Source organism: Vanellus vanellus, assembly GCF_965231255.1.
Source record: "Vanellus vanellus genome assembly, contig: HAP1_SCAFFOLD_1976, whole genome shotgun sequence".
In the NCBI taxonomy this organism is placed as follows: Eukaryota; Metazoa; Chordata; class Aves; order Charadriiformes; family Charadriidae; genus Vanellus; species Vanellus vanellus.
Window position 1 is genome coordinate 1 of NW_028126727.1, and position 12512 is coordinate 12512.

The 12512-nt window shown below is 64.0% G+C and overlaps 1 protein-coding gene across 1 annotated transcript; it reads left to right on the forward strand.

Annotated features, from left to right (window-relative positions):
• Positions 1-73: 73 nt before the first annotated feature.
• UBE2M (ubiquitin conjugating enzyme E2 M) lies at positions 74-10106 on the forward strand (the record flags this gene model as incomplete). Its single annotated transcript, XM_082501516.1, has 4 exons — positions 74-112; positions 1430-1533; positions 1784-1847; positions 9711-10106. Coding segments are annotated over 4 exons (348 nt in total), but the record flags the coding sequence as incomplete, so codon positions are not given.
• Positions 10107-12512: the final 2406 nt, after the last annotated feature.

Here is a 12512-nt window from a genome sequence, read left to right on the forward strand (position 1 = left end):
CCCCCAGTGTCCCCCCATGTCCCCTCTGTGCCCCCCCTGTCCCCATCCCCGGTGACCACGTTCTCTCCCACAGGGCTTCTACAAAGGAGGGAAATTCGTCTTCAGTTTTAAGGTCAGTTCTGCACTTTTGGGGGGCGGGGGGAGAAAGCCGGTGGCTACCAACACCCATCCCGTGGCCACCAAGATGGCAGCGGTGGCCACGTGCCGTCCCCAGGGGTTGAGGGTGGCAGCAGTGGGGTGGTGGCCACCCAAGGTGGGACCCACCGTCATGAGTTGCCCCTAGGGGTGGGAGGAGGAGGGAGGTGGCCACTGAAACCTGATCTGTGGCTACCAGATGATCAACCAGGACTTGTGGCCACCATGTGGGTTGGGACTGGGAGCAGGGGTTGATGGCCACTAAGATGGGACTGGTAGCCAAGTGTCCACCTTGTGGGTTGTGGTAGGGGTGGGTGGCCAACAGCATGTGACCAGTGGCCATGTGTCCCTGCTGTGGCTTGGCATAGGGGCTGGTGGCCACCAAGACATGGCCAGTGGCCACCAAGGTGTGACAAGCAGCCACGTGTGGGTTGGGGGCAAGGTCCGGTGGCTGGTGGCCACCACTGTGAAACCAACGGCCACCAAGACGTGACTAGAAACCACGTGGCTACGCTATGGCTTGGGTTAGGGGCTGGTGGCCACCAAGATGTGACCTGTGGCCATGTGTTCACTCTATACGTTGAAGGTGGGGTGGGGGGCACTTGGTGGCCACCAAGACTTGAGCAGGCCACATGTCCCTCTTTGTGGGTTGAAGATGGGACCTGGGGGTTGGTGACCACTAAGGTGTGACTGTTGGCCACCTCTGCTGTGTGGTTTGAGGCAGGGACGAGAAACTGGTGGCTACCAAGACTTGACCTGTGGCCACCAGGGCGTGGCAAGCAGCCACGTGTGGGTGGGGGCAACTTGTGGGAGCTGGTGGCCACCACTATAAGACCAGTGGCCACCAGGATGTGACTAGAAACCAGGTGGCCACACTGTGGCTTAGTGTAGGGGCTGGTGGCCACCAAGATATGACCTGTGGCCACCAAGATATGACAAGTGGCTACATGTGGGTTGGGGGTAGGTTCTGGGAGATCACGGCCATCACTGTGAGACCAGTGGCTACCAAGACATGACCAGAAACCACATGGCCATGCTGTGGCTTGGGGTAGGGTCTGGTGGCCACCAAGGCGTGACCTGTGGCCACTAAGACATGACGAGTGGCCACTTGCGGGTTGGGGGCGGGTTCTGGGAGCTGGCGGCCACCTCTATGAGAGCAGTGGCCACCAGGACGTGACTAGAAACCAGGTGGCTACGCTGTGGCTTGGTGTAGGGGCTGGTGGCCACCAAGACGTGGCCAGTGGCCACGGGAGGGGCTAGCCATGACACTGTGCCCTCTCCCCACCCCTCCCAGGTCGGCCAGGGCTACCCCCACGACCCGCCGAAGGTCAAGTGCGAGACGATGGTTTATCACCCCAACATCGACCTGGAGGGCAACGTCTGCCTCAACATCCTCAGGTGGGCCACCGCCACACCCAGGGTGGCCACCGCCACCTCCGGGTTGGCCACAGCCGCATCTAAGGTAGCCACAACAGGATCCGGTCCCCAAGAGACCCGGCAGGGCGGGACAAAGGGGGCAAACGGTTGCCCAGTGCACCTCGATTGTGGGGGTGGGGTGGCCACGGGCATCTCCTGGTGGCCATGGTCACCTCGTGGTGGCCACGGCCACCTCTGTGGTGGCCCCTGTGACGCCCGGTTCTGTCCCCAGAGAGGACTGGAAGCCGGTCCTGACGATAAACTCCATCATCTACGGCCTGCAGTACCTCTTCCTGGTGAGTACCCTTGGGTGCGCGCGCCTACGGGTGGGGGGCACCCATCGTGGCCTTGGAACACCTTGAGGTGGCACCCGGTGGCCTTGGGACACCTTCTGGGGGCACCTGGTGGCCTCGGAACACCTTGAGGTCGCACCTGGTGGCCTCGGAACACCTCTTGGGGCAACCCATGGCCTTGGGATATCTCCTGGTGGCACCTGGTGGCCTTGAGACACCTCACGGTGACACCTGGTGGCCCTGGGAGGTGTCCTACAGGCTCTTGGTGGTCCTGGGACACGTTGAAGTGGCACCTGGTGGCCCTGGGACATGTCCTCGGGGCCCTTAGTGGCCTTGAGACACATTGAGGTGGCACCCGGTGGCCCTGGGACATGTCCTAGGGGCCCTTGGTGGTCCTGGGACACCTTACGGTGGCACCTGGTGGCCCTGGGACATGTCCTCCAGGCCCTTCGTGGCCTTGAGACACCCCGAGGTGGCACCTGGTGCCCCTGGGACACATCCTCGAGGCCCTTGGTGGCCTTGGGACACGTCGAGGTGGCACCTGGTGGCCCTGGGACATGTCCTCTGGGCCCTTGGTGGCCTTGAGACACCCTGAGGTGGCACCTGGTGGCCCTGGGACATGTCCTTGGGGCATTGGTGGCCTTGGGACACCCCGAGGTGGCACCTGGTGGCCTTGGGACATGTCCTAGGGGCATTGGTGGCCTTGGGACACCTTGAGGTGGCACCTGATGTCCCTGGGACACGTCCTTGTGGCCCTCGGTGGCCTTGAGACACCCTGAGGTGGCACCTGGTGGCCCTGGACATGTCCTAGGGGCCCTTGGTGGCCTTGAGACACCCCGAGGTGGCACCTGGTGGCCCTGGGACATGTCCTTGTGGCCCTCGGTGGCCTTGAGACACCCTGAGGTGGCACCTGGTGGCCCTGGGACATGTCCTTGGGGCCCTTGGTGGCCTTGGGACACCCCGAGGTGGCACCTGATGCCCCTGGGACACGTCCTCGGGGCCCTTGGTGGCCTTGGGACACCTTTAGGTGGCACCTGGTGGCCCTGGGACATGTCTTAGGGGCCCTTGGTGGCCTTAGGACAGCCTGAGGTGGCACCTGGTGGCTTTGGGACATGTCCTTGGGGACCTTGGTGATGTTGGGAGAGCCCAAGGTGGCACCAGGTGGCCTTGGGACACCTTGAAGTGACACCTGGTGGCCCTGGGACATGTCCTAAGGGCCCTCGGTGATGTTGGGAGAGCCCAAGATGGCACCTGGTGGCCTTGGGATGTCTCCTGGTGGCCTTGAGACACCTCAAGATGACACCTGGTGGCCCTGGGACATGTCCTTGGGGCCCTTTGTGGCTTTGGGACACCTTTAGGTGGCACCTGGTGGCCCTGGGACACGTCCTTGGGGCCCTTGGTGGCCTTGAGACACCCCGAGGTGGCACCTGGTGGCCCTGGGACACGTCCTTGGGGCCCTTGGTGGCCTTGAGACACCCCGAGGTGGCACCTGGTGGCCCTGGGACACGTCCTTGGGGCCCTTGGTGGCCTTGAGACACCCCGAGGTGGCACCTGGTGGCCCTGGGACATGTCCTTGTGGCCCTTGGTGGCCTTGAGACACCCCGAGGTGACACCTGGTGGCACTGGGACATGTCCTTGTGGCCCTTGGTGGCCTTGAGACACCCCGAGGTGGCACCTGGTGGCCCTGGGACACGTCCTTGGGGCCCTCGGTGGCCTTGGGACACCCTGAGGTGGCACCTGGTGGCCCTGGGACATGTCCTTGTGGCCCTTGGTGGCCTTGGGACACCTTTAGGTGGCACCTGGTGGCCCTGGGACATGTCTTAGGGGCCCTTGGTGGCCTTAGGACAGCCTGAGGTGGCACCTGGTGGCTTTGGGACATGTCCTTGGGGACCTTGGTGATGTTGGGAGAGCCCAAGGTGGCACCTGGTGGCTCTGGGACACGTCCTTGGGGCCCTTGGTGGCCTTGAGACACCCCGAGGTGGCACCTGGTGGCCCTGGGACATGTCCTTGGGGCCCTTGGTGGCCTTGAGACACCCCGAGGTGGCACCTGGTGGCCCTGGGACATGTCCTCCGGGCCCTTCGTGGCCTTGAGACACCCCGAGGTGGCACCTGGTGGCCCTGGGACACATCCTTGGGGCCCTTGGTGGCCTTGAGACACCCTGAGGTGGCACCTGGTGGCCCTAGGACATGTCCTAGGGGCATTGGTGGCCTTGGGACACCCCGAGGTGGCACCCGGTGGCCCTGGAACGTGTCCTAGGGGCGCTTGGTGGCCTTGGGACACCCCGAGGTGGCACCTGGTGGCCCTGGACATGTCCTTGGGGCCCTTGGTGGCCTTGAGACACCCCGAGGTGGCACCTGGTGGCCCTGGACATGTCCTTGGGGCCCTCGGTGGCCTTGGGACACCCTGAGGTGGCACCTGATGCCCCTGGGACACATCCTTGGGGCCCTTGGTGGCCTTGAGACACCCTGAGGTGGCACCTGGTGGCCCTAGGACATGTCCTAGGGGCATTGGTGGCCTTGGGACACCTTGAGGTGGCACCTGGTGGCCCTGGGACATGTCCTAGGGGCATTGGTCGCCTTGGGACACCCCGAGGTGGCACCTGGTGGCCCTGGGACATGTCCTCGGGGCCCTTAGTGGCCTTGAGACACGTTGAGGTGGCACCTGGTGGCCCTGGGACATGTCCTAGGGGTGCTTGGTGGTCCTGGGACACCTTGAGGTGGCACCTGGTGGCCCTGGGACATGTCCTCGAGGCCCTTGGTGGCCTTGGGACACGTCGAGGTGGCACCTGGTGGCCCTGGGACATGTCCTTGGGGCCCTTGGTGGCCTTGAGACACCCCGAGGTGGCACCTGGTGGCCCTGGACATGTCCTTGGGGCCCTCGGTGGCCTTGGGACACCCTGAGGTGGCACCTGATGCCCCTGGGACACATCCTTGGGGCCCTTGGTGGCCTTGAGACACCCTGAGGTGGCACCTGGTGGCCCTAGGACATGTCCTAGGGGCATTGGTGGCCTTGGGACACCTTGAGGTGGCACCTGGTGGCCCTGGGACATGTCCTAGGGGCATTGGTCGCCTTGGGACACCCCGAGGTGGCACCTGGTGGCCCTGGGACATGTCCTCGGGGCCCTTAGTGGCCTTGAGACACGTTGAGGTGGCACCTGGTGGCCCTGGGACATGTCCTAGGGGTGCTTGGTGGTCCTGGGACACCTTGAGGTGGCACCTGGTGGCCCTGGGACATGTCCTCGAGGCCCTTGGTGGCCTTGGGACACGTCGAGGTGGCACCTGGTGGCCCTGGGACATGTCCTTGGGGCCCTTGGTGGCCTTGAGACACCCTGAGGTGGCACCTGGTGGCCCTGGACATGTCCTAGGGGCATTGGTGGCCTTGGGACACCTTTAGGTGGCACCTGGTGGCCCTGGGACACGTCCTTGGGGCCCTCGGTGGCCTTGAGACACCCCGAGGTGGCACCTGGTGGCCCTGGGACATGTCCTTGTGGCCCTCGGTGGCCTTGAGACACCCTGAGATGGCACCTGGTGGCCCTGGGACATGTCCTTGGGGCCCTTGGTGGCCTTGAGACACCCCGAGGTGGCACCTGGTGGCCCTGGACATGTCCTTGGGGCCCTCGGTGGCCTTGGGACACCCTGAGGTGGCACCTGATGCCCCTGGGACACATCCTTGGGGCCCTTGGTGGCCTTGAGACACCCTGAGGTGGCACCTGGTGGCCCTAGGACATGTCCTAGGGGCATTGGTGGCCTTGGGACACCTTGAGGTGGCACCTGGTGGCCCTGGGACATGTCCTAGGGGCATTGGTCGCCTTGGGACACCCCGAGGTGGCACCTGGTGGCCCTGGGACATGTCCTCGGGGCCCTTAGTGGCCTTGAGACACGTTGAGGTGGCACCTGGTGGCCCTGGGACATGTCCTAGGGGTGCTTGGTGGTCCTGGGACACCTTGAGGTGGCACCTGGTGGCCCTGGGACATGTCCTCGAGGCCCTTGGTGGCCTTGGGACACGTCGAGGTGGCACCTGGTGGCCCTGGGACATGTCCTTGGGGCCCTTGGTGGCCTTGAGACACCCTGAGGTGGCACCTGGTGGCCCTGGACATGTCCTAGGGGCATTGGTGGCCTTGGGACACCTTTAGGTGGCACCTGGTGGCCCTGGGACACGTCCTTGGGGCCCTCGGTGGCCTTGAGACACCCCGAGGTGGCACCTGGTGGCCCTGGGACATGTCCTTGTGGCCCTCGGTGGCCTTGAGACACCCTGAGGTGGCACCTGGTGGCCCTGGGACATGTCCTTGGGGCATTGGTGGCCTTGAGACACCCCGAGGTGGCACCTGGTGGCCCTGGGACATGTCCTTGTGGCCCTTGGTGGCCTTGGGACACCCTGAGGTGGCACCTGGTGGCCCTGGGACATGTCCTCGGGGCCCTTAGTGGCCTTGAGACACGTTGAGGTGGCACCTGGTGGCCCTGGGACATGTCCTAGGGGTGCTTGGTGGTCCTGGGACACCTTGAGGTGGCACCTGGTGGCCCTGGGACATGTCCTCGAGGCCCTTGGTGGCCTTGGGACACGTCGAGGTGGCACCTGGTGGCCCTGGGACATGTCCTTGGGGCCCTTGGTGGCCTTGAGACACCCCGAGGTGGCACCTGGTGGCCCTGGACATGTCCTTGGGGCCCTCGGTGGCCTTGGGACACCCTGAGGTGGCACCTGATGCCCCTGGGACACATCCTTGGGGCCCTTGGTGGCCTTGAGACACCCTGAGGTGGCACCTGGTGGCCCTAGGACATGTCCTAGGGGCATTGGTGGCCTTGGGACACCTTGAGGTGGCACCTGGTGGCCCTGGGACATGTCCTAGGGGCATTGGTCGCCTTGGGACACCCCGAGGTGGCACCTGGTGGCCCTGGGACATGTCCTCGGGGCCCTTAGTGGCCTTGAGACACGTTGAGGTGGCACCTGGTGGCCCTGGGACATGTCCTAGGGGTGCTTGGTGGTCCTGGGACACCTTGAGGTGGCACCTGGTGGCCCTGGGACATGTCCTCGAGGCCCTTGGTGGCCTTGGGACACGTCGAGGTGGCACCTGGTGGCCCTGGGACATGTCCTTGGGGCCCTTGGTGGCCTTGAGACACCCTGAGGTGGCACCTGGTGGCCCTGGACATGTCCTAGGGGCATTGGTGGCCTTGGGACACCTTTAGGTGGCACCTGGTGGCCCTGGGACACGTCCTTGGGGCCCTCGGTGGCCTTGAGACACCCCGAGGTGGCACCTGGTGGCCCTGGGACATGTCCTTGTGGCCCTCGGTGGCCTTGAGACACCCTGAGGTGGCACCTGGTGGCCCTGGGACATGTCCTTGGGGCCCTTGGTGGCCTTGAGACACCCCGAGGTGGCACCTGGTGGCCCTGGACATGTCCTTGGGGCCCTCGGTGGCCTTGGGACACCCTGAGGTGGCACCTGATGCCCCTGGGACACATCCTTGGGGCCCTTGGTGGCCTTGAGACACCCTGAGGTGGCACCTGGTGGCCCTAGGACATGTCCTAGGGGCATTGGTGGCCTTGGGACACCTTGAGGTGGCACCTGGTGGCCCTGGGACATGTCCTAGGGGCATTGGTCGCCTTGGGACACCCCGAGGTGGCACCTGGTGGCCCTGGGACATGTCCTCGGGGCCCTTAGTGGCCTTGAGACACGTTGAGGTGGCACCTGGTGGCCCTGGGACATGTCCTAGGGGTGCTTGGTGGTCCTGGGACACCTTGAGGTGGCACCTGGTGGCCCTGGGACATGTCCTCGAGGCCCTTGGTGGCCTTGGGACACGTCGAGGTGGCACCTGGTGGCCCTGGGACATGTCCTTGGGGCCCTCGGTGGCCTTGAGACACCCTGAGGTGGCACCTGGTGGCCCTGGACATGTCCTAGGGGCATTGGTGGCCTTGGGACACCTTTAGGTGGCACCTGGTGGCCCTGGGACACGTCCTTGGGGCCCTCGGTGGCCTTGAGACACCCCGAGGTGGCACCTGGTGGCCCTGGGACATGTCCTTGTGGCCCTCGGTGGCCTTGAGACACCCTGAGGTGGCACCTGGTGGCCCTGGGACATGTCCTTGGGGCATTGGTGGCCTTGAGACACCCCGAGGTGGCACCTGGTGGCCCTGGGACATGTCCTTGTGGCCCTTGGTGGCCTTGGGACACCCTGAGGTGGCACCTGGTGGCCTTGGGCCACCCCCTGAGGACACTTGGTCACCTCCCGGGGACACAGGGGCATTCTGGGCCGTCCCAGCCTGTCCCCACCCCCAGTGCCACCCCACGTCCCCCCTTAATACCCCCCCCCGGGGGAAGGGGGGGGCAATTCCCTGTCGGGGAGCATTAAGGGGGGGTGAGGGGGGTATTTGGGCATCTCAAAGGGGATATGGGGGGTGTCGGGGGCAGTTATGGGGGGGTAATTTGTGCTGGGGGGGGGGCATGAGGGGTATGGGGGGGTACTAAGGGGGGGGGGGGGCACCGGGGGGGCAATAAGGGGGTTGGGGGGGGGCAATAAGGAAGACGAGGGGGGTATTAAGCGGGGGGCACTAAGATGCCCTATTAAGTTGGGGGGGCAATAAGGGGGGGGGCAATAAGAGGACGAGGGGGTATTAAGGGGGGGGCACTAAGATGCCCTATTAAGTTGAGGGGGCAATAAGGGGGGGGCAATAAGGAGGACGAGGGGGGTATTAAGGGGGGGGGGGCATTAAGATGCCCTATTAAGTTGGGGGGGCAATAAGGAGGGGGGGCAATAAGAGGACAAAGGGGGTATTAAGGAGTTGGGGGGGCACTAAGATGCCCCATTATGTTTTGGGGGGCAATAAGGGGGGGGGACAATAAAGTGGGGGGGGCAATAAGGAGGACGAGGGGGTATTAAGGGGGGGGCATTAAGATGCCCCATTAAGTTGGGGGGACAATAAGGGGGGGGGCAATAAGGAGGACGAGGGGGTATTAAGGAGTCGGGGGGGGGCACTAAGATGCCCCATTAAGTTGGGGGGGGCAATAAGGTGTGTGGGGAGCAATAAGGAGGATGAGGGGGGTATTAAGGGGGGGGCATTAAGATGCCCTATTAAGTTGAGGGGGCAATAAGGTGGGGGGGCAATAAGGTGGGGGGGGCAATAAGAGGACGAGGGGGATATTAAGGAGTCGGGGGGGGGCACTAAGATGCCCCATTAAGTTTGGGGGGGGCAATAAGGGGGGGGGGGCAATAAGAGGACAAAGGGGGTATTAAGGAGTCGGGGGCGGCACTAAGATGCCCCATTATGTTTTGGGGGGCAATAAGGGGGGGGGACAATAAAGTGGGGGGGGCAATAAGGAGGACGAGGGGGTATTAAGGGGGGGGGCACTAAGATGCCCTATTAAGTTGGGGGGCAATAAGGGGGGGGGGGCAATAAGAGGACGAGGGGGGTATTAAGGAGTCGGGGGGGCACTAAGATGCCCCATTAAGTTTGGGGGGGGCAATAAGGGGGGGGCAATAAGGAGGACGAGGGGGGTATTAAGGGGGGGGCACTAAGATGCCCCATTAAGTTTGGGGGGGGACAATAAAGTGGGGGGGGCAATAAGGAGGACGAGGGGGGTATTAAGGGGGGGGGCATTAAGATGCCCTATTAAGTTGGGGGGGCAATAAGGGGGGGGGGGGCAATAAGGGGGGGGCAATAAGAGGACGAGGGGGGTATTAAGGAGTCGGGGGGGGCACTAAGATGCCCCATTTAGGGGGGGGCAATTCCCCCCCCCCCGGCGGGCGCAGTCCCCACTCCCTTCACTCCGTGGAGCCGCCCCCCCCCCTCCCCTCTCCTTATAACGTCGCGCCGTAACGACGTCGCGCCGTAACGACGCCGCGCCGCCGCGGCCGTAACGACGTCACTTCCGCCGGCAGGAACCCAACCCGGAAGACCCCCTGAACAAGGAAGCGGCGGAGGTACTGCAGAGCAACCGCCGCCTCTTCGAGCAGAACGTACAGCGCTCCCTGCGGGGGGGTTACGTGGGGGCCACCTACTTCGAGCGTTGCCTCAAGTAGCCCTTTCCCTCCCCCTACTCGCCCACCAACCCCCCCCCTCCCCCTTCCCCCCCCCCCCTTTCCCTCTCCTCTTGCCCGCCCCCCCCTATTTATTGCCCCCCCGGGGGCGGGGGGGGCCCCCCCGGACTCCTTTGATGGCGCCCCCCCCTCCCCCCCCCTTCAGCGGTGGATATTGTGGGTGATTAAAGGGTTAATGAGCGGTGGAGGTGTGTCCCCTCCCGACCCCCCTTCCCCCCACTTTCCCAGTTGGTGCGGGAGGGCTTACTGGTTGAACTGGGAGGGAGGGGAGGGAGTGGGGAGGGAGGGGGGGGGGGCGGGGCGTGGTGGCGGATGGTTGGGGGTGTTGTGGGGCCCAGGGGGGCTAGTTCCCAGTCTGCCCAGTACGGCCAGTGACCCACCCCAAGGCTCCCAGTATGGTCAGTGACCCGCCCCAGGGTTCCCAGTACGCTCAGTTCCCAGTCTGCCCAGTATGGCCAGTGACCTGCCCCAAGGCTCCCAGTATGCTCAGCTCCCAGTATGCCCAGAATGGCCAGTGACCTGCCCCAGGGCTCCCAGTCTGCCCGGCTCCCAGTCTGCCCAGTATGGCCTATGACCTGCCCCAGGGGCTCCCAGTATGCTTAGTTTCCAGTCTGCCCAGTATGGCCAGTGAGCTGCCCCAAGGCTCCCAGTATGCTCAGCTCCCAGTCTGCCCAGTATGGTGAGTGAGCTGCCCCAGGGCTCCCAGTATGCTCAGTTCCCAGTCTGCCCAGTACGGTCAGTGACCCGCCCCAGGGTTCCCAGTATGCTCAGCTCCCAGTATGCCCAGTATGGCCAGTGACCCGCCCCAAGGCTCCCAGTATGCTCAGTTCCCAGTATGCCCAGTATGGCCAGTGACCCGCCCCAAGGCTCCCAGTATGCTCAGTTCCCAGTCTGCCCAGTATGGCCAGTGACCCGCCCCAAGGCTCCCAGTATGCTCAGTTCCCAGTCTGCCCAATATGGCCAGTGACCCACCCCAAGGCTCCCAGTATGGCCAGCTCCCAGTATGGCCTGTGACCTGTCACAGGGCTCCCGGTACGCTCAGTTCCCAGTCTGCCCAGTATGGTCAGTGACCCGCCCCAGGGTTCCCAGTATGCTCAACTCCCAGTATGCCCAGAATGGCCAGTGACCTGCCCCAGGGCTCCCAGTCTGCCCAGTATGGCCAGTGACCCGCCCCAAGGCTCCCAGTATGCTCAGTTCCCAGTATGCCCAGAATGGCCAGTGACCTGCCCCAGGGCTCCCAGTCTGCCCAGTATGGCCAGTGACCCGCCCCAGGGTTCCCAGTATGCTCAGTTCCCAGTCTGCCCAGTATGGTCAGTGACCCACCCCAAGGCTCCCAGTATGGCCAGCTCCCAGTATGGCCAGTGACCTGTCACAGGGCTCCCGGTACGCTCAGTTCCCAGTCTGCCCAGTATGGTCAGTGACCTGCCCCAGGGCTCCCAGTCTGCCCAGTATGGCCAGTGACCCGCCCCAAGGCTCCCAGTATGCTCAGCTCCCAGTATGCCCAGAATGGCCAGTGACCTGCCCCAGGGCTCCCAGTCTGCCCGGCTCCCAGTCTGCCCAGTATGGCCTGTGACCTGCCCCAAGCCTCCCAGTATGCTCAGCTCCCAGTATGCCCAGTATGGTGAGTGACCCGCCCCAGGGTTCCCAGTATGCTGAGTTTCCAGTCTGCCCAGTATGGCCAGTGACCCACCCCAGGGTTCCCAGTATGCTCAGCTCCCAGTCTGCCCAGTATGGTGAGTGAGCCACCCCGGGGCTCCCAGTATCCTCAGCTCCCAGTATGGCCAGCTCCCAGTCTACCCAGTATGGTCAGTGACCCGCCCCAGGGTTCCCAGTATGCTCAGTTCCCAGTCTACCCAGTATGGTCAGTGACCCGCCCCAGGGTTCCCAGTATGCTCAGTTCCCAGTCTACCCAGTATGGTCAGTGACCCGCCCCAGGGTTCCCAGTATGCTCAGTTCCCAGTCTGCCCAGTATGGTCAGTGACCTGCCCCAGGGCTCCCAGTATGCTCAGCTCCCAGTCTGCCCAGTATGGCCTATGACCTGCTCCAGGGGCTCCCAGTATGCTTAGTTTCCAGTCTGCCCAGTATGACCTGTGGCTTGCCCCAGGTCTCCCAGTATGCCCAGCTCCCAGTCTGCCCAGTATGGCCTGTGACCTGCCCCAGGGCTCCCAGTATGCCCAACTCCCAGTCTGCCCAGTATGACCTGTGGCTTGCCCCAGGTCTCCCAGTATGCCCAGCTCCCAGTCTGCCCAGTATGGCCTGTGACCTGCTCCAGGGGCTCCCAGTATGCCCAGCTCCCAGTCTGCCCAGTATGACCTGTGGCTTGCCCCAGGTCTCCCAGTATGCCCAGCTCCCAGTCTGCCCAGTATGGCCTGTGACCTGCCCCAGGGCTCCCAGTATGCCCAGCTCCCAGTCTGCCCAGTATGACCTGTGGCTTGCCCCAGGTCTCCCAGTATGCTCAGTTCCCAATCCCAGTCTGCCCAGTATGGCCAGTTCCCTGCCCTAGGGAGCCCAGTGTGCCCAGTACACCCAGCTCCCTATCGCAGGGCTCCCAGTATGCACGATTTCCCCTGTCCCAGTGCCCCCCAGTATGCCCAGTATCAGCATCCCCGCTGCCTCCCAGTCTTCCCCAACCCAGTGTCTACC